General features: G+C 37.3%; 2 protein-coding genes across 4 annotated transcripts in view; both read left to right on the forward strand.

The window, feature by feature from the left end:
• Positions 1 to 10835, forward strand: part of LOC127448701 (inactive phospholipase D5-like) — a 53043-nt gene extending 42208 nt beyond the window's left edge. For 2 of the 3 annotated variants that reach the window (XM_051711432.1, XM_051711433.1), the window contains exons 8-10: positions 1960 to 2125; positions 2269 to 2359; positions 9864 to 10835. In XM_051711432.1, the coding sequence (XP_051567392.1) occupies positions 1960 to 2125; positions 2269 to 2359; positions 9864 to 10114 (508 nt within the window). In that variant the 3' untranslated portion in view covers positions 10115 to 10835. The remainder of the gene's footprint in view (positions 1 to 1959; positions 2126 to 2268; positions 2360 to 9863) is intronic. The other variant, XM_051711434.1, reaches the window with a different exon arrangement.
• A 5193-nt stretch (positions 10836 to 16028) lies between these two features.
• Positions 16029 to 25781, forward strand: part of LOC127448696 (girdin-like) — a 60236-nt gene continuing 50483 nt past the window's right edge. Inside the window, exons 1-3 of the mRNA XM_051711423.1 lie at positions 16029 to 16135; positions 17729 to 17829; positions 20704 to 20809. Of these exons, the coding sequence (XP_051567383.1) occupies positions 16076 to 16135; positions 17729 to 17829; positions 20704 to 20809 (267 nt within the window). The 5' untranslated portion in view covers positions 16029 to 16075. The remainder of the gene's footprint in view (positions 16136 to 17728; positions 17830 to 20703; positions 20810 to 25781) is intronic.

Here is a 25781-nt window from a genome sequence, read left to right on the forward strand (position 1 = left end):
TACAATATTAGCTAGCTTTGTGTGTTAATTAAAGTGACTAACCTTTGAGAATGTGTTCTTCCTGAAGTTTCTGCTTCTCAGGGCACAACCAAATGTGAGCACAACTGGCACGGCGGATGTCATCATGTTTCACTGGACTCTTATCACATTTTGGGGTTTACCCGGAAATACATAATCAAATTCTATGATAAGGGTCTGATCGATCATGACACATGGGGAAATGCGACGCAGATATATAAAAACCATACAAATAAAACGCAAATTCTTTCTTTAAGGTATTAATAGTTAAGGTTAAAAGACTCAAGCTATTTTTGAAATATTCACAAGTCCTTTGTGTCGAGTCGAGTCAAGTCTGAAGTCATTTTAGGTAGAGTCTGGGGTCGAGTCTGAAGTCTATTAAAATGCGACTCGAGTGACACTTGAGTCCAAGTCTCTAACTCCAGTCCCCATCTCTGCCCCATGTTTCATTAGCACCCACTACAAGAGGTCATAAGCCTTCTCCAAATCTACAAAACATACGTAGACTGGATGAGCAAACTTCCATGCCCCCTTTAGTATCCTTGTCAGAGTAAAGAGCTGATCCATTGTTCCACAACTGAGATGGAATCTGCAATGCTGCTCCTCCAGCTGAGGTTCAAGAATTGGCCGGAGTCTTCTTTACACCATCCTGGCATAGGATCCGTCCTATGTCTACAGAGGATGTGATATTCGGGTTCAGAAGTTCCTCATACTGTTACTTCCACTGCCCGACTATATCACCAGGTGAAATCAGCAGTTCCATGTCCTGGCTAACAACAGCTTGGACAAAGCCCTGTCTCCTCTGCCTAAGGCATACAACCAGAAGTCTTTCTCCATGGCCTCCCCAAACTCCTACCTCATCTGAATTTTTGCTACCACAACTGCTGTCCTTCTGGCCTGCTGGTAGCTATCCTGAAAGTCCTCCTTCAGCCTAATGGCTACCTTTACTGCCACTGTCCAACAATGAGTTCTTGGGTTTCTGCCACAACAGGCACCAACAAACTTCAAGCCACGACACATTCCCCGTTCACTCTCACAATCCGCTTAGGTTTGCCAGGTCTGTCCAGCAGCCTCCCCCGCCATCTGATCCAACTCACCACCAGGTGGTGATCAGCTGACAGCTCTGGTTGTCTCTTCACCCAAGTGTCCAAAACATTTGGGTTCAGGTCTGATGACACAACAAGAAAGTCAATCATCGACCTTTGGCCTAAGGTGCTCTGGCTCCAAGTACCCATATGAACAACCTAATGTTCGAACATGGTGTTTGTTATGGCCAGTCCATGACTAGCACAGAAGTTATTAAAAAAAAAACAACTGGTGTTCAGATCAGGCAGGCCGATCCTCCCAATCCCTTCCCTCCAGGTTTCCCATAGTTGAAAACATGGGTATTAAAGTCACCCAGTAGAACTATGGAGTCCCCAAGTGGCACCCCTTCCTGGGTCCCACTCATAATCCCACTCTGTGCATAAGCACAGACCAATGCTAAAGCCTTCCCTACTGCAACACAAACTCCATTGAGGCAACCCTCTCATCTAGCAGGCCAAACCCCAAAATCGTGGTATTGAGCCGGGCACTTGTGAGTATCCCCATGCCCGCTCTGCATCTTTTACCCTGGGCGACTCCGGAGAAGGAGAGAGTCCAACCCCCATCTTGAAGTTTGGTTCAAGAGCCAAAACTGTGTGTGGAAGTGAACCCAACTAAATATAGCTGACATCACTCAACCTTCCGCCCCAACTCCGACTCCTTTCCTATAACAGAGGTCACATTCCATGTACCAAAAGCCAGTTTCCGTAACCGAAGATGTAGTCTGCACAGGCTACACCTTTGTCTGCTGCATGTTGGGCATCGCACCTGGCCCCTTGACTTTGTACCCCACTTTTGCAGCAATATATTTGAATTTTTAAGGTTGGCAATGTTTCATTTGTTATATTGTTGCTTAAGGTACTGGTCACCAATAGATGAGATGCTCCGGGAGGCTGCCGTTTTGAGAGAGGTTAAAGTTTGTCTCTTAATCAGTTTGTGGACACGCACACATCCGCTGACCTATAACTTCATGACATCAATGCAGGCGCTGTGCACAGGACTGCCAGGCTGCTCTATAGAGGTGGTAAGGAAAGAATATATTTGATTGATCTATTGATATTGCCTGTTAACTACAGTACATGCACACACACACAAATAGAATGTATAAACTATTTAAAAATACACCGTATATGTCTATATGTACAGTATGCATCTGTTTTGAATCAGAGATTTTACAGAGGCAAGGAACAGATGGGAGGAAATCAGCACAGAATAAATGAGAACAAATTCATAGTGACAGATAACGCAGTATACATTGGTAAGACTCTGTCTTTCATTCTCTTTCTCTCTCTCTCTCTCTCTCTCTCTCTCTCTCTCTCTCTCTCTCTCTCTCTCTTTCTCAAATGTGCTTTATTGGCATGAAAATAAACTATACATAACATTTGCATTGCCCAAGCAGTGCAAACAAATAAAATAAAATAAAAATTAAGAAGTTAACATTAATAAAACAAGAGCTACTAAAGGGTGTAAAGATTACATTTTAAAGTTAATACTTTTCAGATTAGTTTTTTTCAAGTAAATTTCTGTATAGACACAACATATTTTTAACTTAACTTAAGTTCTTTTATTAAGTTCACTTGTTTCACTTCGTCCCCCCCACCCACAATATTTATACCATGATTAATGGAAACAAGTAAATGCTTCACGCTGCAACCCCCCAAATGTTCAAGCCAAATCTACGCCCTTGGCTCACACGCTTATTTGAGCATGTGTTCTGTCATTCCTTTTACACTGAAATGCACAATTAATCAAAATAAAATCGTGATGTGTTCTAGTGTGATTATTAAACCGCAAAAGGCTGCAATTTTAGTCTGCATTTGAGCTGTGTGCTTTAAATGAATGTGTAAAGCAGGATGCTCATACACTGGAAACTTAACATACAATGAGGATCATTCACATTCTCATATTACAGAGCAGAGCACTAATCCACTGTGAATCGTGCAGCACATGTAGATGTATTTGTATATTTAAATCACAGCATTTGCACTTAACAGTCATAATGGGCCATGTAGAGAACTGTTTATCCAGACAAGTCAAGCTTCCGCTAAAAACACACATCAAAATAAAAGCTCACATCAAAATAAAAGCTAGTAGTAATATTAATAATAATGCAGTGGTATGTTGAAAATTAATTGTTCTATTTTTTACTTGTTAAAAGTCTGTACAATTTTTAAGATTTAATTTGATTAGACACCATTTGGATGATGAAAACTTAAATTTTAAAACATGGAATTCTGGAAAAATAATTAAAAAACGAAAAACATTTTTGGGAAAAATAAAACAGATTTCAGTAGGATCCAATTTAAAAACACTTAAGCAATAATTGAGCAACACTTGAAGGAACCATGCATTTCTATTAATTTATTATTTAAATTGAAATTTAACATTAAATAGGCTAAAGGAGTGTGTTCAAAAGCACATTACCATATTAGAATATTTTTGCTGTGGTATTGAAATTGGTGTAGAGAACCGTGAAATTCCACTGGTATTGGTACCGACTACTGAAATATTTGTATCGTGACAACACTATATGATAATATTAAAGTTTTTTGTTGTGGAAGACACAATTTACTTTATATTGAAAATGTAAGAGGGTTCCTTTTCGAAGAAACATCGATTTTGCATAATGACGCAATTGGGACTACATCAGTGAGTCACGTGGTCTGAAGCCTGTATACAATCACGGCAATTTATTGGCTGATGGCGCTTAAGTCATCAGCCAATAAGGAGACGCGTCACAGAATCCATATAGGCGGACGCTTGGCACATTTCGACAGATTTTCTTTCTTCAGTGAACAAATATGTCTAGGCCCGTGTTGGTTACTAGCGACTCATGCCAAAGCGAGGACTATGTTCTCCCTTTTGAGTGACAACACGCTCGGAGCAGTTAGTGTGCGGATTCAACCGCATTGTTAAACAGGCCCGACGGCACTTCATCGAGGCTCTGTCAAACCACACTGTCTCTGAAATTAGTCATGTGAGCCTTGAGGCTCTGGCTCTTGTCATAAGAAGAAGGATTGAGGACGGCACCGGACTTTTCCTTGTGCTTCTTTCTCCCTCCAGACGGATGCACAGTACATGCACTGCGTTGAAACATGCTCCTTGATTTGGCACGCAGCCTAGTTCAGCACCATTACGCATCACACAGGCCGTTTTCCATCAGGAAAAGTTTGGAGGTGTTTCATCGTGGGAATGATGGAAAAGGTAGGCACTTATTGAAAAATACCTAATTTCTTCTATTTTGTCACCCTAGAGAGTTCGCAAAAACGTAACGAGGCAGTTCAGGGCGCAGCCCCGGCCTCTCTTTCTTTCTCTCCTGTTTGTGGAGCACTGTTGCACGGCAGGTGATCTCCCGCATGATCGCTGCTCAGGCATGGGGACTTAAGAGGCTCAAAGAAGAGCATTTTTCTCCAGTATGCCTGGGGTGCTTCGTTACTATTCTCCCTGGGTCATAGGAGATGGCGAGGCTGTGAAACTCAAATGGTTGCACGGCCGTCTTTTCTTTGACAGCAGAAGAGACACAATGCTACCTCTGTCCCTGTTCAGTGGTGGCACATACTTCACGCTCCTCACTCCTTTTAAGATGTGTTGGTTCTGCACTCACTAACTTTGCAGTCTTCCCGTTGTTAGGAAGTTGTGTTTTGAGTTCTCCGTCTGTCACGCTCTTACTACTCCTTGTATGAGTCTGCCATTTAAAACCCATAGGACACTCGAGATTAGCGTGTTTGAGTGATCGAGTAGGTCATGATTTGTGCATGGAGGACCAAATGTCATAATTTATATATGGAATGGATTATAGTTTCTGCTTAAAGGTGCAATATGTAACAATTTTCATGTAATATTCACTCTTTTTTTGCCAATGTGTGAACAGCTTGTAACGCAACTTAAAAAATGAGCCCTTCCCGGACTTACTAGGTTGCCTATTAAAGCCTGTTGACTGATTTTCATGCGAAGGGAGCGGGTTGCTTTTGCCGGGAAAATCCAAAGGATGTGACATAAACGTCACATCCTTTGGATTTTCCCGGCAAAAGCAACCCGCGTGCTCCCGAGAGCCTTGCCTCAGTGCTTCTCTTCCGCTATTCAACAGCAACAACAAACTGCAACATTAGGTAACGTTATCTTAGAGATGGAATCCAGCAAACGTCCGGATCCCAGCACAACACCGACTCCTACATAAACTCAGAATAAGCACAAAAAAAAAAAGAAATTAAAAAAAAAAGAAATTAAAAAAAAAAAAACAATTATTTACTGAATCCCATCTGGCTAAGCGGGAATGTGATCGTGGTCGAGCGAAAACTACAGTGAACATCGTCAGAGCATTTATGAAATGAATGCTACACAATGTTCAAGATAATGCAAAAAGATCCATTCATTAGTGTAACATAACTTGGTTATGCAGAAAATATATACATTCTATTATTATAAAACAATAGCTCATCTATATATCAAAATGACAGTTGTGATGGAATCACATCAATAAATTGTGTCAACATATTTATAATGTACAGTCTATTTTATAAACGGCTACTGTCATCATCCACCAAATTTAGCTAACAGCTATTGATAAAGCTTGCTAGCTAGCTAACGCCGACATTGGATATCGTATAAATGCAGTCAATGTATCATGCAAAGAAAATTGATTACTTCAAACTACAGTCTCGCATAGTCAGCCCTGTTCCAGCACTGGAGAGTCAAATATAATATACAGTCTCAAAGTTTGTAGTAAAACAATCATAACTGTATAATTTTAATTATGCTACCTCATCTGTCAGCATGATGCTGATGAATCATGTTCAGTCCCTTTGTATGTTACGTCATTGTTTTGGTCGATGCTCGCTCGCATCCCTATGGAGTGTGTGCACAAGCAACAGGTAGCTGGCTGCAGTTCACGTTACGGCCACAGGTATCATTAATAACAAGGGTTTCTGAATCTTATATACTGCACCTTTAAGAAACCATTGGGTCATAATTTAATTATGGAGGCCAATTGGTATCAAAAATGTAACTATGGAGGCCAATTGGTATCAAAATTCTCCTATGGAGGCCAATTGCTATCAAAATTCACATATTAAAGGTAAGTTACAGCTCCGTTTTCCCCTGTGACTTACACTGGGGAGCAAGCAGTAACAAAACAAAATCCACTCATTCCGAAACCAGCCTCTGTTCATTTCTTTCCCATGTTCACACATTCTTCCCTGTTCTAATGCTAGGGTAGATGGGTTATCTGGCATTCTCTGCTGTAAATACATTCAGAGTAACCAATTTTTTATACTTGCCTGATCAATTTCAGCCTCTGTCCCCATTGCCAAGGGTCTCAGGACAGGCATAACAGAATTCGATGAATAATAAGCACAAATATTCACGAATCACACTCTCATAAACGTCACATGCTGTTCCCACCATAATAAATGCTGGGGCCATTGTGGCACACCTGCTTTCTCTCAATTCCCTCCATGTTCGCACATTATTCCCCATTCTAATGCAAGGGAAGATGGTTTATCTGGCGTCTTCTGCTGTAAATACATTCAGAGTGACCTCTTTTATAATTGTCTGATCGAATTCGGCCTCTGTTCCAATGGCCAAGGTTTTTGGGACAGGCATAACAGAATTCATTGTACAATAAGCAGCTCTCAATAAGTGCTCTCCCCCAATGTTTATACACTCTTTCCTGTTCAAAACACCAGGAAAAATATTTTTTTCTGTAAACATTCCTGCTGTAAGCACACTTCAGGACGGCAGTCATTTTGCCTAAATACAATAAAGGCAAACATTGTTAAACCCCATTCAATCAGCCACAATGATGGAGGCGTAAGGGCTTCCCTCCACTGTGCTGCCAAAGGTAAGCCAAGAATGCCATATAGTGGTTACTCGTTGCGCTGCAATAGAGAATCATGCATTAATTCCTCTGTCTGCCCATGTGATGGCTTGGCAACAGTTACAAAGCTCTCTGAATTGGGTAATCTGAACGAGAGAGAATGCATTTTTTTTTTTAAGTGCAGCCAGGGGACTGGTTTGTGACCATAGATTTGAAGGATGCTTATTTCCACATTCAGTATTACATCAAGGCACAGGCGTTTTCCCAGGTTTTCTTCTGGGGGCAAAGTGTACCAATTTTCCATCCTATTTTAAGGACCTGCGTTAGCATCTCGTACGTTCACAAAATACATGACACCCTTGAGGCTTTAGGGCATCCAGATTTTGAATTATCTCGGCTACTGGTTGACGTTAGCTCACTCAGAGAATTTGGCTACCCAATATCGAGATGTCGTTCTGTCACTTAAGCAGTCTAGGGATGCGAGTCAACCTAGACAAGAGCATCTTGTTGCCGAGGCAACAGACTCGCCTGTCTATGGCTCGCGTTCTGTCATTCCGACAGTGTCTAGCAATGTTCAAAGTGTGACATGTTCTCCCTGTGAGAATATTTCACAGGCTATTGGGGCTTATGATTGCAGCATCCGCTGTCATTTCCCTGGGCATGTCGCATGTGAGACCTTTTCAGTGTTGGATGAACTCCATAAAGGGACTTCAACCACTGAGGCATGCATTTCGTCCCATCAGAGTGACACGTGGGTGCTACCAATCTCTGTTACCATTGAAACAGAACCGCTTTCTGTGGATGGGCATTCTATTGGGACATGTGTGTTGCCGCAAGGTGATAATGACAGATGCCTCCTCTGTGTATTCAGATGCTGTGTACAAGAACCATTCTGTTCTGGGGTTATGGACAGGTCAGTGGATGAATTGGCACATAAACTGTCTGGAAATTTTAGCTGTGCTGTTGGCATTGAGGTTCTTCCTTCCAGAAATTCCGGGCAGACATGTCCTCATCCAGTTGGACAACAGGACGGTGGTAGCTTACATCATCCGTCAGGGAGGGGTGCGCTCTCGTGCCATGCTGAAGCTGGCGCGTTGCATTCTTCTGTGGGCACTGGACAATGTGCTGTCTTGTTTGCGTCAAGCGAGACGTCACACTGTCCCCTCCGATTTTCTCTCTCGTCCCTGGCACCATTGCACATTGATGCACCGACAGCATGTCTTTATGCATTTCCACCGATCATCCTACTGCACTCGGTTCTGCAGAGGGTTCTGCAGAGGGTTCTGGAGGATCGTGTTCGTTTTCTGTTAGTGGCTCCATATTGGCCATCTCAAGTGTGTTTTTTGACTCTGGTCTCTCTCCTGGAGAGATTGGGAGATTCCAGTCAGAATGGGCATGTTGTCTCAGGTGCGGGGCAGCATTTGGCACCCCTGGCACGAGTTATGGAAATTGTGGATTTGGCCCCTCAATGGGATCCTCTTTTGAATAATGGTTTATCCCCTGCTGTGGTCGATACCATCTTAAATGCTAGAGCTCCATCAATGAGAAGATTATATACGATTAATTATATAGCAATTATAAGCGGCTGAGCATGCACTGGTGAATGGAGTTACTATTGGAAGACATTCTCTTGTCTCTCATTTTATGGGCTTATCTGTGGTGTTAGTGTTGCTCTCGGCTGCTCCGTTTGAGCCTTTAACATCAGTATTTGATTAATTTCTGACTCTTAAAAGGCCCTGTTATTAGCATTGGCATTGTTTAAGAGGGTTGGTGACTTACATGCCCTGTCGATCAATCCCTTGTGTATGGAATTTGCACCAAGTTTATCTAAGGTCGTACTGTGACCTCGTTTGGGTTATTTGCCTAAAGTCAACTCTACGTCCTTTTACTCGCTGATTGTTAACTTGCAGTCTTTTTCTCCTCCACCGTTTGAGTCAGAGGAGCGTAAAAGGCTATATATGCTGTGCTCAGTGCTTTGGTAGCCGCAACAGGGGCGTTTCGGTGTCCAAGCAGAGACTGTTAAATTGGATTGTGGATGCAATTTCGAGTTCTTACGAGGCACGTGATTTGCCTTCACCCCTTTGTATTCGAGGCCATTCTACAAGGAATATGGCATACTCATGGGCACTGGCTAGAGGTGCGTCCTTGGAAGACACATGTATGGCGGCAGGATGGTCCTCTCTGCATACTTTGGTTTTATTTTATAATTTGGACCAGAGTTTGACTCCTGTTTCCCAAGTTCTCTCTGTTTGATCAAGAGTAAGTCTTGAGGTTTTTTATTTCTTTAGCTCGCTTGTGCACCACTGTAAGCTTGCCACAAGGGTTTAGAGAGTTGACAGCTACTGTTCACATGGCGTGATGGTATTTCGTCCCAATTGCGTCATTATGCAACGTCGATGTTTCTTTGAAAGGGAACGTCTCGGTTACGAACTTAACTTTGGTTCCCTGAGAGGGAAAGAGACATTGCATAGCTGGCCATACACTCTAGTTAATGCATAGGTTTGTGCCCTTTGCAGAAAATCTGGCAAAATGGCACCAAGTGTCTGCCTATATGGATTCCGTGACAGGGCTCACTATGGGAGTCACTTAAGCGCCTTCAGCCAATAAATTGCCGTGATTGAATACAGGCTTCAGACAACGTGACTCACTGATGTAGTCCCAGTTGCGTCATTACGCAACATCTCATTCCCTTTAGGTAATGCAGATAATTTGACAACTTCCCATTGTGACAACAAGATCTCTCCTGTGTCAATAGTTGAAATAATGAGCATATGTATAAAAGAGTTACAGGGCAAGGCACATCTCTCTCCTTATTTAATGTCTGATGCCAATACCATTTCTATCCATTTTCCCTAATGCAAAAGCAGTCATTTATTATTGTATGTTTAAGTGTTTTACTCATACATACCATTTATATGCTCTAATTTTAAAACTCTCTGTCAATAAGGGAATCTGGACTGGGTTGGCAGTCACTTTGCATTCAATGCAGGAGCCGGGCTGGTGATTCAGGAAACGCAGAGGCAGCGGGAAGGCCAGGACTCTCTTATAGAGCACATGACTGCTGCTTTTCAAAGAGACTGGTTTTCACCCTACACAATGAGCCTGCTTACTGGCAGCAAGACGCTACAAGAGAGCCAACCCGGGAAACAGAATCTGCAAGCTTTGAAAACAAAACTAGAGAGCAGAGAGCGTGAATGAACGGAGGGAACTTCTCTGAAGTGGGACCAATAAGCCAAGGACATATCTGTGCCTCGGAACATCTGTGCCATGACTCTACCCATTTGAATTTTCAGATGCTATCAATGGAATTGAATGATCATCCCTGAAGGACTTCTATGAAGGAAAATAGTTTTTAGTGTGTGCTTCCTTTTTTAGATTACAGTACAGCAATTAAAAAAAAAACTAAATTATCCTCTCACTACACAGTTACACAGGTATTTAGATAAACAATCAGTACAAATTAGAGATATTTTTTACTGGAAAACATAAAAATACTGATTAGGAATTATTTATTAATTAATTTATTGTTTGCGTACAAGTAACTGAAAGGAATGGAAATAATTTACTCCAATATCCTAAGATATTTCTTTATTTTTAAACCAAAATATTCAAAGACTTAAAACTGCTCAAACACTCTAAACTTTGCTCAGTTAATTCATCCCAATGTGTGTTCTGTCCAACATACTGTATAGGCCTACCCAGTGCTGGGTTGTCAAATGTGTTGTTTTTAACCCAGCCAATTTTAGTTTAAATGGTTTTCAAGAAAGCACATTGCCAAACTTTTATAATCATTGTATAAATAATGTTTTTCTTGAGAATTAAAACAGGTTCAGTGGGATCATTAACATACACCGCTCAGCCACAACATTGAAACCACCTGCCTAATATTTTGTAGGTCCCCCTCGTGCCGCCAAAACAGTGCCAACCCGCATCTCAGAATAGCATTCTGAGATGCTAGTCTTCTCACCACAGTTGCACAGAGTGGTTATCTGAGTTACCGTAGACTTTGTCAGTTCGAACCAGTCTGGCCATTCTCTGTTGACCTCTCTCATCAACAAGGCATTTCCGTCCACAGAATTGATGCTCACTGGATGTTTTTGGCACCATTCGGAGTAAATTCTAGAGACTGTTGTGCGTGAAAACCCCAGGAGATCAACAGTTACAGAAATATTCAAACCAGCCCATCTGGCACCAACAATAATGCCACAGTCCAAATCACTGAAATTGCATTTTTTTTTCCATTCTGATGGTTGATGTGAACATTAACTGAAGCTTCTGACCCATATCTGCATGATTTTATGCACTGCACTGCTGCCACACGATTGGCTGATTAGATAATCGCATGAATGATTGTTGTTGGTGCCAGATGTGCTGGTTTAAGTATTTCTATAACTGCTGATCTCCTGGGATTTTCACACACAACAGCCTCTAGTATTTACTCCGAATGGTGCTAAAAACAAAAAACATCCAGAGGGTGGCAGTTCTGTGGACGGAAATGCCTTGTTGATGAGAGAGGTCAGTGGAGAATGGCCAGATTGGTTTGAACTGACAAAGTCTATGGTAACTCAGATTACCGCTCTGTACAATTGTAGTGAGAAGAATAGCATCTCAGAATGCTATTCTGAAATGCGGGTTGGCGCTGTTTTGGCGGCATGAGGGGGACCTACACAATATTAGGCAGGTGGTTTCAGTGTTGTGGCTGATCAATGCATATGCCTTTCTAAACCAAGGACAATTTAAGACAAAAAACAAATAAATAAAAAAACAATAAGAACTGTCATGGTTATAAGTAAAAATATCCTAAAAACAAGATACATTTACTTGAGAAGCAAAATAAGCATAAATATATTTTATTGATATTTATGCTTAAAATTAGAAGAAAAAAATAGTCAATGGGATAAGAAAAACTTATTTCAAGGTATTTTCAGTGAAAATAATTTTGCCTCTTCACAAAATTTCATCTCAAGTAAATTTGTTTTGTTTTGAGGATGTTTAGATATTTTTTCCAGGACAATAAAACAAAAATACTGATTAATAATTTTTTGTGATTCATTTGTTTATTTTTGATGGTGTACCAGATTAGTCAAAGACATTTTTAATTTTTATATTAATTTATAATAATTTTTAAATTATTATTTTCTTAAGATGTAAAAACAGGTTTACTGAAATCATAACATATTTTTTTTTTTTTTTTTTTTTTTAAATCAAGAACATTTTTAGTAAAAAAAAAAAAAAAAAAAAAAAAAATCTGAAATCTGCATAAATGCCAACACACATATAGTAATTAGCCTTTCATATGTTGCCTTGAACAGTAGCTGTCATTGCTTTATGGTTGAATATATATTATGGCACATCCAACTCTGTGTACATATATAAAATGTATACATGATGCAGCATGCCCAGCTCTTCAAGACCTTAAAGCTTGAAACATTTTACAATCATATGCACAAGAAGATTTTGATTTTCTTATGGAATGCAAACTTTAGCTTTAGCACCCTTTAAATGTAGCCTTTATAAGCTATAGCTTTATATATAATTATATAATGGACTGTTTTACATTAATGCTATTTTTAAATATGATTATACTGATTATGCTTACTTAGGCCACATATGTTGCATTGATTTCTCAGTATAGTTTGTGGCCTGATGCTCTAGTATGTCTTTGCCTTATATATGCTGCCATATTCTGTAGCTTTCATTGCTTTCTGTATTACTACCTCTATGATACAATGCATCTTATTATACAGTATACTGTTTATACATAGTATATTAAAACTGCTTGCTGCAGCATGGGTCATAGATTAAAAAAAAAGTTATATTCCCATGTGCAAACTTATTTTCAGTCACTGAATGCACAATTTATTATATGACTTTAAATGTTTAGCACAGCACCTCTAACTGACTGTTATAATTAAATATTAAAGAGTTAATTAAACATTGACTGCTAACATGTGTCCTATTGATTTCTCACTGTGTTGATGTGCAGAAGGTTGTGTCAGGCTTTGAGCAAATATCTATCAAACCCAAATCAATTTAAAGCCTCTCTTGGGGGAGAAATATATTGTATGGCATGTGAAAAGCTGTAAGGTATAGCTTAAATTCCTCCATACTTTTACAATGTCCAAAATATATTATAACTTCATTAAATGCAAACTATGTTTACAACAACATTTGATAATTTAGAATGATACTGCTTTCCACTTTACTGGTTACAAAAAAATGTACAGGGGCCCAAAAAAGTGCATTAAAATGTATGAATGCCATTGCATTACATAACAAAATATTAAACCAAGTGACCTTTATTTTAAGTATTTTAAATAAAGATTGCACATCTGTCCCCTTAAAGTCATGACAAAAATAGCTAAGCAAAGTGCAGTTAGATTTGAAACATTGTAGCATCATTTGTTTAAAGATGCTACTTAGTTTGAAATGTCGTTGTCTAATGCAATTCAATTTTAAAGGAATAGTTCACCCAAAAAATTAATTCTCTCATAATTTACTTACCCTCATGCCATATCAGATGTGTATGGCTTTCTGAACACAAATTAAGATTTTTAGAAAAATATCCCAGCTCTCTTAGTCCATTCAATGCAAATTAATGGTAGCCAGAACTTTGAAGCTCCAAAAAAAAACAAAACAAAAAAAACAAAAAACAAAAGCACATAAAGGCTCCATAAAATTAATCCATATGACTCCAGTGGTTAAATCTATGTCTTCAGAAGAGATATGATAGGTGTGGGTGAGAAACAGATCTTTGTTTTTTGTTTTTTACTATAAATGTCTACTTTTACTTTTACTTCCACATTCATTTTCTTTTGTGTTTAGCAATTTGCATTCTTCATGCATATTGCCACCTACTGGGCATGGAGGAGAATTTATAGTAAAACAATTCTTAATTATTGACCTGTTTATCACACACAGCTATCAAACCGCTTCCACAGACATGGATTGAACCACTTGAGTCATATGGATTACTTTAATGCTGCCTTTAAATGCTTTTTGGAGCTTCAAAGTTCTGGCTACCATTCACTTGCATTGTATGGACCTACAGAGCTGAAATATTGTTCTAAATATCTTTGTTTGTGTTCAGCAGAAAAACGAAAGTCCTACACATCTGGGATGGCATGAGGGTGAGAAAATGATGAGAGAATTTTCATTTTTAGGTGAACTATCATTTTAACCAGAGGTGCCCAAACGTTTTCCAAAGGAGGGCCAAAAATCAATCTTGATTGAGGGCTGTGGTCCAAAAGAGACCATTGCATTATAACAAACTCAGGGCCTGGAATTTATTTCTGAAAATGGGGGGCTATTTCTGCCTTTCTTGCAAATGTGCTGCATTATGAAAAATGAGGGAGTGCCAAGATATGAAAGGCGTTTGCCGTCACACACTTGCAATGTTAACAGCTTTATTGATTATAAACAGAAACAATATAGTTTTATCACATCGCTCGCTTACGGAGACGTGGTATAACGCTATTTGCATGTCGAATCAACAGGTTTTGAAAGGTTTATACATCTGTAACATCTTAAGTTCAGTATCTATGCGACAAAGCACTTTTTCACTTTGTGCGTTCACACTTCTGACACTGCTGACAGCTGCAAAAGAGAAAGAGGGAGAGACAGAGTGGATTTATTTATTTAGTTTTATACAAAAACAAGTTTACTGACTTGATTTGTTTATCTGTATCTACTGGTTTACTAATATAGAGACTAATCTGCAGCTGCACTGTAAAGTGCATAAAAGTGTGCAGGAATTTCCCGCATTATGAATGTGGAAATTGCGGGAATTATTAAAATTGTGCGCAATAGCCGCAATCCCACGCCGAATTTTAGGCTCTGCAAACTGTTTTATATTAAAATATTAAAGTTGCCCGGGTTCCCCTCCTTTATGATTTCATTATACAAAAAAAAAAAAAAAAAATATATATATATATATATATATATATATATATATATATATATATATATATATATATATATATATATATTTATATATAATTACTCTGCAATCTGCTAAATGAATGCAGTGAAAAGCTACGTCAATAGCATTTTTTTTTTTTTTTTTTTTTTGTGTCATATACCTCAAGGCAGGTCAAATCAAAGGTCATCGGGCCCTAGTTTGGGCATCTCTGCTTTTAACCGTCTAGTCATACGTAACTCTGCAGCCAGTGAAATTCTCCATTTGACCGCCAGGTGACGCCAAAACATTAATGTGCACAGCACAATTAAACCAATTTAAACCAGATTGATTTGTAGTTTACTCGTAATAAATCTAAACGTCAGCATTGGATATTACCTTAATGCATTATCTTACAAACAAACAAATTGTATGCAAGTAAGCCAGTTTGTCCTTGTAAGCTAAAGAAGACATCCTTCACCAAAATTTAATCTGAGCTTTTCTTAAGTTATTAGGATATTACTGAAGTCATTATGTACCATCTTTATTTCTATTACGTATTAAAGCGCAGACCATGAGAGATTATACTGAATTAGCCAGTTATTATATTTTAACTGTTGATTGGGGGTCGGCTGCCGTTGTTATGGTAACAGATTAAGGTCAGAGATGTTCTACACTCTTGCTATGGAATTACTGCTGTCCAGATTAGACGGATGCTGCTGGGACGCAGAATAACATGATAAATACCCACTAAAACGTTTATCAATTTTTATTTTAGAGTCAATTTGAATTTATTTATTTATTTATGTATTTTTAAGAAGAACAATAAATCACCATGATGATCTCTTTGATTAATTCCGCTATTAAATTATATGTCATTTTGTCCCTGGTCTTACTTTATAACTTCACACATGCACTGATGGATCTCCAGAAGTCAACACCCTCGCGCTCACTGCAGTTCGGGCTTAAGGATGCGGCATTCATGATGGAATATTTAAACAGCAACAATCTGCGTTTATTTTCAAGTAAACCACCGAGACCAGTGTGTTGAAGTGCAGAGGAATGAGCAGCATGAATATGAACTTGTCGCAGTGAATTGCAGATTTTCTTTTCTGTAAAATGTTGCAGCTTTATTACTCTTCCTCATGTGGAGCGGGTTGAGATAACAGTTCTGGATTTGTTGCTTTATTATTATTCCTCTCTGAGGTTTCTTCATCATAAGGTTCCATCTGAAAAGTGAATCACTAATCGTGTAATATAATATGGAGGGTGGAATTCCAGTCATATTAGAGCAGTTCATGAACAGCCCTCTTGTCACTTGGGTAAGTTGCATTTTTCCAGTTTGTTGTTGTTGCATGTAAAATATTACATATAATGTGTTTCAAATGATCAGATAATGTATCAGTTGGTATCGCAGTTATCTGTAGTGGAAGATCATATGTGTGTTTTTCATTATTACAACTGTTTACATCATATTGGCCATCCTAAACTTATAAACTGTACTCCAGTAGGCCTAAAATTAGGATTATTTTTAATAATTGGCACATCTTGGCTAACAAGAAAAAACTCTTAAACATTTTCTCCGTTATTGCAAAGGAAAAAAGAAACATGTGTGGGCCAATAGTGGGGCAAGTTGTCACAATATATGAGGTAAGTTGTCACAATGGAAAATGCCTTTATATAGCCAATTTTTTTTTTTTTTTTTTTATTTTTTATTTTTTTTTTTTTTACAGTAAAGCAATTCTAAAACTCACAGCAAATAAAAATGTAAAAGGTAACATTGAAAAATATAAAAAAAACTATTGTTTTGGGGCAATTCCAGCGTTATGGATGTGACATTTTCTCTGAAAATGTGAAATTTAACTTCATATATAAAGTACTCATTACCAGTATATCAAACCATTTTTATGTATAATCATAGAACCGTACAGATAGACTCCAGATCAGACATCAGAAAAGTTTTAGTCTGGACAAGTTTTTATTTCCAGTTTAGATCGGGAAATGAACTTGTGTTATAGATGTGACAAAAATGGACACAAGTTTTTGGGAGGCCACACACACTTTGTAAAAACTCTGTGAATTGAAATGCACAATCCAGAAATAATAATAGCCACATAATGTAGGAGGGTGGGCACTCCAAAGAACATGTAATATTTATTTTTTATTCATTGTCGTTTTTACATAAATGGGGAAAAACAGGCATTAAGGATGTGACATCTCTTTGTTACGGAAGTGACAGTTGTGAAAGCAGCACTTGCATCATGAGGGGAAACCATACAAAATGCTTTGAAATCTGCAGACTTAGACATCTGAGATATATTATATCATGTTATATTACCCATCAAGTCTGCATGATGAATTAAAATAAGATTGAAATCGCCATTTTTCCATGGTATAGTTGACATTTTCATGGAATTGTCCTTTGGCTAACTGTTCAATAAATACATTATATCCAATTACATTCAAAAAATTGCATAAATTCATAACATTTAAAACATGTGACAACATGCCCCAATAAAAATGTGACAACTTGCCCCAACCTGACATTGTCCTGTGGAACACAGTTCAACCTTTCGTTTAAAATCTACCTTCATCATATAGTTCACTTTTATTTAAATCGAAATAAATGGTTTTTAATCACACTTTAGACTTTTTACAGTTTGCTTAAATGGTGCTGCTGTGTGACAAATTAATTTTTAAAAGTAGAAAAATCAATGTAGTCTCTAAATGATAGTAATATAGCTCATAAAGGCATGTACTGTTATAGAGGTCATAACAATGGCATGTCTAATAACTATGCACAGATTTTACAGTTAAATAAACTGCTTCTATGGAGTATAGCATGTCACAATGTATGACACTGCTGTTAATGCCTGACATGTCATGTTAACTGCCCATTTGTGTCTGTTCCAAAGGTTAAGACTTTTGGTCGACTAGGTGACAAAGAAGGGAACGTGGTCTCTGAATACACTGAATTAGTGGATGGCATTTTCTTAAACAAGGTCATGAACCAAATGTGAGTATGTCAACAGAGAAACACACAGTTATATCCCAGCAGTCAACTCAGAATAAGTCATGAATATAGTTGAGGTTGTTATTTATATCTGCCTTTTATTTTCCATACATTCAAAGTCTGGCACGTATTTACAAAAAAGGACCCTTTAAGCACACATTTGTTAAGCTGACACTTTTCCTCCAAAGCAGTTTAAAACTTAGTTAAGTGCCTTGTTCAATGGCGTATGCTTAAATGTTTGAAATTAGTTTTGTAGACAAAACTATAATTGTGACACCATATTAATTTATTTCATTATAAAACTCAAATTTAATAAAAAAAAAAAAAAAAATGTTTTTTTGAAATTGATGACTTGGACCAAATAATAAAGAAAAGCAGCCAATAAGTGCCGAACATAGATGGGAACTCCTTCAATACTGTTTAAAAAGCATCCCAAGGTGATACCTCAAGAAGTTGGTTGAGAAAACGTCAAGAATACATGTCTGCAAATTCTAGGCAAAGGGTGAGTACTTTGAAGATGCTAAAATATAACACAGTTTTGATTTATTTTGGATTTTGTTTAGTCACAACATAATTCCCATAGTTCCATTTATGTTATTCCATAGTTTTGATGACTTTACTATTATTCTAAATGTGAAAAAATAAATAAATAAATAAATAAATAAATAAATAATATATATATATATAAAATAAAGAATGAGTAAGTGTTTCAAAACTTTTGACTGGTAGTGTATATCAAAACATATCCTTCAAACAAAACTGTGTAAGATTTGTTATTGTTTGTCAACATAATATTTTTTTTTTAGATTTAAATAAACTTCAAGATATATTCTCTGAAAACAAGTCTTAATATCTTATGCAGTTTTGTCTCTGAAGTAAATGCATCTTGTTTTAAACATGTTTAGATATCTTTTACTGGAAAACAATACAAATATAATGATTTAAAATAGTGTTTTTGCAGCGTAAACTGTATATGAAGCTGGCCTCTGTAATCATATGGATTGGGGGAGGCTCTTGGATTAGTGTTAGTTTGTTTGATCGACTTTTTTTTTTTTTTATGGTCGCAGGGACCACCATGGGACAGCAGCGTTTCAGGTCACTATGGCTAAGACCATGATCTGCTGGATGAAGCAAAGCAGGCAGATGAGAGACAATTAAAGCAGTGCTTTTCAACAGGACAGTTCTGATAGGGTAACGGATAGTAGGGAAAAGATGCTAAATGCATATCATAAAATGCAACTAAACTTAAATCATGCATAGTAAGGATAGTAAAATAAATAGACTTATTATCTTTTAAAAGGGAAGAGAAAATGGCTCCCAGTTCTTTTGTTGTTGACGTCAAAGGCCGTGAATCCAAACAAGCTGTAACACTGAAAACTAGAGTTAGACCGATATATCGGTTTTACCGATTAATCGGTGCCGATAGTTGCTTTTGGCACAATCGGTTATCGGCAAAAATCTATGCCGATAGTTGGGATATTTTTCCCCCTCATTTTTTTATTCCTTATCAATAAACCGCATCTGGTGAAATATACACATACAAAACTCTTCACCTGTTGTATATATAGACTATAAAAAGCTTAATTTGGTAAATATTTATATAGAGAGCACTGTAATGAAGCCAAATAATTCTTGGTGTATTTCAGGCTTGTTTATAGTTGTTTATAGTTAAACGGGACATGTTATGCAGCAAATCATAATTTTTCTGGTTATTATTGGGATTTTGGTTGCACAATAAACTGCTTTTGGGATTTTATTAATTTTGGACTCTTGTAGCCTTAATGTCTGTGCCCGTCATAGTAAGGAAAGAATTGTTTTTAGCATATTATAGCATTTATAAATCGGTTTTAAAAAATGTACTGGCCTTTTCCACCACTTTAGTTATCGTATTGGCAAAATCCACTATCGGTCAACCTCTGCTGAAAACCCTAAAAAGTGGACTTTACTCAATTGATTGAGTAAACTTGTTCCCTCAATTGAATTGAGTAATAGTGTCTCCAAAACTTGTGTAAATAAGTTCACTTAACTTGATGTTCATATAGAATGAGCTTAACTATTTAAGTTAAGGTAACTAGATGCAAGGGTTAGGGTTAAAATACTAAATAGAGTATTTTGTTGCTAAATCTGTCTCTTGATTAACATGGCTAATGCTAAAGCAATGTTTTGGGACATTGTTTGTTCCATGTGTTAGACTGGTAAATCACACTTCTGAATGAACGTTACATTTATATAGCGCTTTTCTGACACTACACTCAAAGCGCTTTACACAGTGAACAGGGGACTCTCCTCAACCAACACCAGTGTGCAGCATCCACCTGGATGATGCGACGGCAGCCATAGTGCACCAGTGCGCTCACCACACACCAGCTATTGGTAGAGAGGAGAGAGTGGAGTGATAGAGCCAATCTGCTTGTTTATGCATCCACACATTTTTTTTCTTATTCAGCCTATGTCATGTTAACAATTTTACATATTGTTGGGCCTGTGAAGTTCATGGTAATATTAATACATTTAAATGTTTGATTTTAAGGACATTTTTGTTAACTTTTGTATGATATACACATTTTTTTGTGTTTATGGGTCTCCACTTGTCCCATGTTAAATCTGGGTCCTCCAGTTGAGATCCACTGTGTGAATTTAACTGAACTGCTGCTTTTGGCTCTGACTGTGCCTCAGTGCTGGGTAGTTCAGGCATTAAGTCATGTGGAAAAAAAAAAAACAGAATGCATGAATGGATTGTGTTTTGTTGCTATTATTACTTTTGCCCTTCTCCCAGGTTAATATACTAAACAGGTCTTAAGAAACAGAATGTCCCTGTTACTTCTTATGATTTTTATGATACAGGAATACATGTCTAACATATCTTTTTTTCCACAGAAATACCAAAGCCACTGCTCAGAGTTTAAACAAAGTGAACAATGACGTCGGTCAGAGAGCGCAAAACCTGTCTGTTCTCATTTACCATATCAAATCATACTACCAGGTAAGTCTTTTGGAGTATTTACAGTAAATAGAGCAGCCTAATCTCACAAAATTACATAACTGTGGAAACATTTTTGCAATACAAAATTATGTGCTTCATTACATGTTTTGCTGCAGTTTCCCAGTGAATTGTCCAATGGGGGGCACCAAAAGTGAGTGAAATGGTATCATAATCAGACGAGGTTTTAAGTTGAATGAAGGTTTTAATGAGTAAAACGCACCCCCCCCCCCAATCAAAAACTTTAACCTAAACCTAACCAGTATTGTCCTAAAAGCAAATGAGAGGTAAACAAAACAGACATCCTTACCCTAAACCAACACCTAAACTTAACAGATAGTGTCCTAAAAGGAAATGCGATATGAAAAGTATATTTTCTGAAGCAACCGTGTAATTTTGTGTCACTTCTATGACACTTTTGTCTCACGTGTCAGCTTGTTTGCTTGGCTGGGCTCGAACCTCAGTCTTCTGAGTTCCAAGTCCAACATGCTATGAGGTGAGCTACTGCGGAAGCTAATCATGTTGGAATAAGTGTGAAAATGTAGATGGTCTGTAATATACAAGTGTCAAAATGTGCCATTTTTCAAATTCTGCGTTAGACTAAAAGTCTTTCAATATCATAACATAGCAGTGTGTGAGTAACAGAGCGAAAAATAAGTGTTTATAAAGTTGGGTTCGAGTCACCATAGTCGAGTTCGAGTCAAGTCCGAGTCTTTAAACAATCGAGTGAGTTGAGTCCAAGTCCAAAAGGGGCCGAGTCGGACTCAAGACCGAGTCCATAACAGGCTGAGTCCGAGTCGAGTCCGAATGAATCTGTTCATGAATCTGAATTAAAATTGTAACCGTAAACTCAACATAAATATTAATAAATTAAGCTTATTTTAAACTTCACTAAGAAAAACAGTTTGTCAATATATATGTAACAAAAACACCTCTGTTGCCTTTCATATATATATTTTATGATTAGTATCCTGCTGAACAAACTTCAAAGTGGTTTCAGAATGAAAGTATATGTTTTAGGTGTATGAGACGAAACTGTCCTTCAACACACTTCTTATTGCGTTCTGTTGACATTTAAATTATTTGTTGCTTTTTCCCCTCCACTTAAACATAGACTAAAGAAAGTGAAAGCTGCGTTAGTCATTACAACCAAGGTTATTATGTTTCGAATTTTAATGTAGTTTTTATTTCTACTTCATTCTCAATTTGTCAGTTCAATTTAATTTAGTTTTATTTAAAATGATCCCTATCTAAAGAAATAATAGTCTATACTGAGATTTATGTCTGAATCTTTTTTCTCTATCTGCCGACTGATTTGGGAAAATACAGTACATACAAATGAGTTAATACAGTAGAAATTAGCACTCGCTGAGAAGTTACGTCTCATGATTTGACAGCAAATGCTACATCCAAAAACACTGGAAAAGCCCACTGATAATATTAGGGCTATGTCATCACGGACATGATTTTCTAGTTAATTTGCAGGGAACTGCTCAATGCAGGGCAGTTCTGCGTGCTGCTCATGTACCTAAATCCCTGATGCGTCTGTGTGCGTCTCGCAGCAGCTGCTGCAGAATATTAAAAAATTTATAATAACTGATATTTGCTTGAGTGGCAGATGCGTTGGTCTGCAATCAGTCTGAACTCTTTAAATACCAACGAAAGAAAATTTCATTGAGCTCCTCTTTAACCGCAAAAACATGGAGAATAATAATTTTGAGTCATAAATTTAACAGAATTGCCCTTCAAAAATGTCAGAGATGTAGGCTAAAAAAGACATGCATAAGTTACCCAGTGGTTTACAATAAAAATAAAATTAAATAAACTAAACATTTAAAATAAAAACATCATAACCAACTAAATTCATCTCGTAACATGAAGTTAAGCTTCATACACAAACTCTGTCATCAAGTAATACATTTATTTTATAGTCTATAATTAAATTATAAACAAAACATTTCACTGCCCAAAATATCCTAATATTTTATTGTGCATGGTGGAATGTTGTGAATGGTGGACAAATGCTGTAAAAGAATGTATTTTAAGCAGCTCGTCAATGCTTTGAAAATAGTCAGTCAATAATAAATATGTTCCGTTTATCTGTTTAGAGTTGCTGTCTGCTTTAGCAATAACGCTTTTTTCCCCCGACTATTTAAAAAGTTACACAGTTAATTCATTAAGCTATTATGGACCAGTTCAAGCTGACAACACTGCGTCGACCACAATATACTAAAGAAGCCTACATGTGTAGACACATTATACCTAAAAATTCTTAATTTCCAATAATAATAATATTTTTATGTATTTTTATTTCTATATGCTGTTTTTAGTAAACTGTGAGAGACATGATGTGGGCGACTTGACTCATTGAAGTTCTTGATTTTAAATTATTAACCATGATGAAACCGCAATGCGAGCACCAAACGCCACATGCAATTTTACCAGTTGTCAGGTCCCATGTCATGTGAAACTGCCTTGTTTAGTTTCTATTACATTAGATACATAACCGTCTTTATGTTTTCATCATGCCAGCCACCTTGGTAGTCAATGTTATACAGCAGTCTCTGTAGTAACATTCAAGCGTATTGGTTGAATGATGAGTGTGCACGTGCGTATGTGTGTGTGTGTTTGCTTAAACAGTGAAACAACTCTAGCTATGTCTACAACTTCAGGGGCTAATAGAGCTGCATGCAGACAGAGATGTGTTTTGTTATTTATTTATTTTTTTCATTGCATCACAAATGTCATGGTCTCAGCTGGACTCAAAAGGCTCGAGTCCGAGTCAAGTCCGAGTAAAAATACATCCGAGTCCGTGACAAGTCCAAGTCCATTAAAATTGGACTCGTGACTCGGACTACAGTCCGAGTCCAAACTCGAGTACCCCAACTCTACATAATCAGCTATTGTACTCATGATTTGTGTGAAAGTGAATAAAATGCACAGTTGTTGCAGCGCCTCTAGTGTTAATTTCACCAGAAATCTGCTCCGAAACAGAACGCGGCACGTAAAACTCTGTTTGCAAAAATGTAGTTATAGCTAAGTTAATTCTATGAGAATAGGTTGATTTGGTGGGTTGTATGAAAGGTATTGAGAGTAAAAAGACATTAATTTATTCTTTAGAGAAATGTTATGTTTCGAAATAACATATAACATACATATAACTTCAACAGACAGACCTACTATAAACTCTGGGGTTAATTAATTGTTTATATGCTTTGGTAGAAACACAAGTAAGTGTGATTTCAACATAAAAATCATTATAAAAAACAGTGTTTACTTGCTAAATACCCAATGAATTATATTAGAACTACACTACCCATAATCCTAAAGAGAGATCCACCAATCATAGGTGTCACGAGACCATGGAAACAGGAATGGCAGCGAAAGAGCTCAGCAGCATTCATTCTCAAAAAGCACTGCAAATTGCTTATAGTCAGTAGTTTTATATTGTATTTGTGGTATATTGTAGTTGTATATTGCGTTTTCTAATACGATTTGTAACGCTTCATGAAATGAGTGGTTTGCAGCCTCATAGAATACGTTATGTACACAGTCTTGTACATTTGACTATTTTTTTATGATTTTCCAAAACATTTTTGCTTTAAATCAAAAGTTGTAATATTATTGTTTAATTTCAATGCTGGTTGGTTTGGGTCAAGGTTTAAAACTATTTAACATGGAATCTTTTTAATGGCATACTGAGAAAACGAATGGGAGAAATACTTTCGGCAATACTCGTAAAAATGCTCCGGTACCAAAAACCGATACCATCTGATGTAAGAATGTCATTACGTAAACATTCAGCACACAGATTAATTTCACGCCATGTCCTAGTGAGATTATTTAACAGCAAAAGCTGCGATTTAATGAGATAAATATATAGTCTGTACATGCAGCATTTTAAATGTGAGTGCTTGTGAATTTCTGGAGCCGGTGTTGTGCAGGCACAAACTGCTCATACCTTTAAGAGATCCTTAGCTCATACACGGAAAAAACTATTATGAACATCGCATACTCTGTTTGTAGCAGATGACAGCAGGGAGAGCGCTAATTAACTTTTTAGCACGAGTCATATACAGACTATATATTTATTAATAATCACTATGATTCACGTAGCAACCAGCTTTTCCGGATTGGGAATCTGCCGTGATTACGTCAGAGCTCCTTGGTTTAATAACACAGAAACACTTCAAAATAAAAGCTCCACCAAAATAAAAGCTCAATTTAAATGAAAAAAGTATGACAGAAATAAATCACTACTGTATATTTATGTAATATTCACTGTTATACTACAACTACTATTACTACTACTACTAATAAAGCAATAGTAAAATGTATTATATTTAAGCAATATCTCACATCTGTGATGCTCTATTATGCAGCACTTTATTTGACAAAATATAACTCCTATGTTGTATTTAGGATTGTGCTGTGAGGTTCTGTATAAAATCACTTCATTTGATAAAAATAATAAAATGTTATGTTGAAAATTAATTGTTATACTTTCATTTGATTAAAGTTTTAAACACAATTTTGATGATAAAATTGAAATAAACTGCTGATATTGAGTTCAGAAAAAAAAAAAACAGGTATCAGACTAGGTATCGGCGAGTACTAAAAAAAGTAGCGGTACTCGTACTCGTTCTAAAAAAAATGGTATCGGGACATCCCTAATATACAAGATTCTGAACATTCATAACCGGGAAACATGGTCTAAAGTCGTCACTTAAATTTAATTCTACCCACACAGAGCCACCCCCCCCCACCCCCCTACATCTGTCCCAGTGGAAATAGACTCACCACCAGACCTACAAGCTCTGCTTAAAGAGAATGGCCTAGATATCAGCCAGTCAAAGCCAGCATCTATGTAATCAGCAGCTAGGAAACAGCAATGGCCCAGAGCAAAGCAGGAAAATGACCTATTTTACATCCCCTGAGACCTGTTTCTCTCTTACACATGCTGTTGGCTAAAGTG

This window comes from Myxocyprinus asiaticus, chromosome 12 (genome assembly GCF_019703515.2).
Source record: "Myxocyprinus asiaticus isolate MX2 ecotype Aquarium Trade chromosome 12, UBuf_Myxa_2, whole genome shotgun sequence".
In the NCBI taxonomy this organism is placed as follows: Eukaryota; Metazoa; Chordata; class Actinopteri; order Cypriniformes; family Catostomidae; genus Myxocyprinus; species Myxocyprinus asiaticus.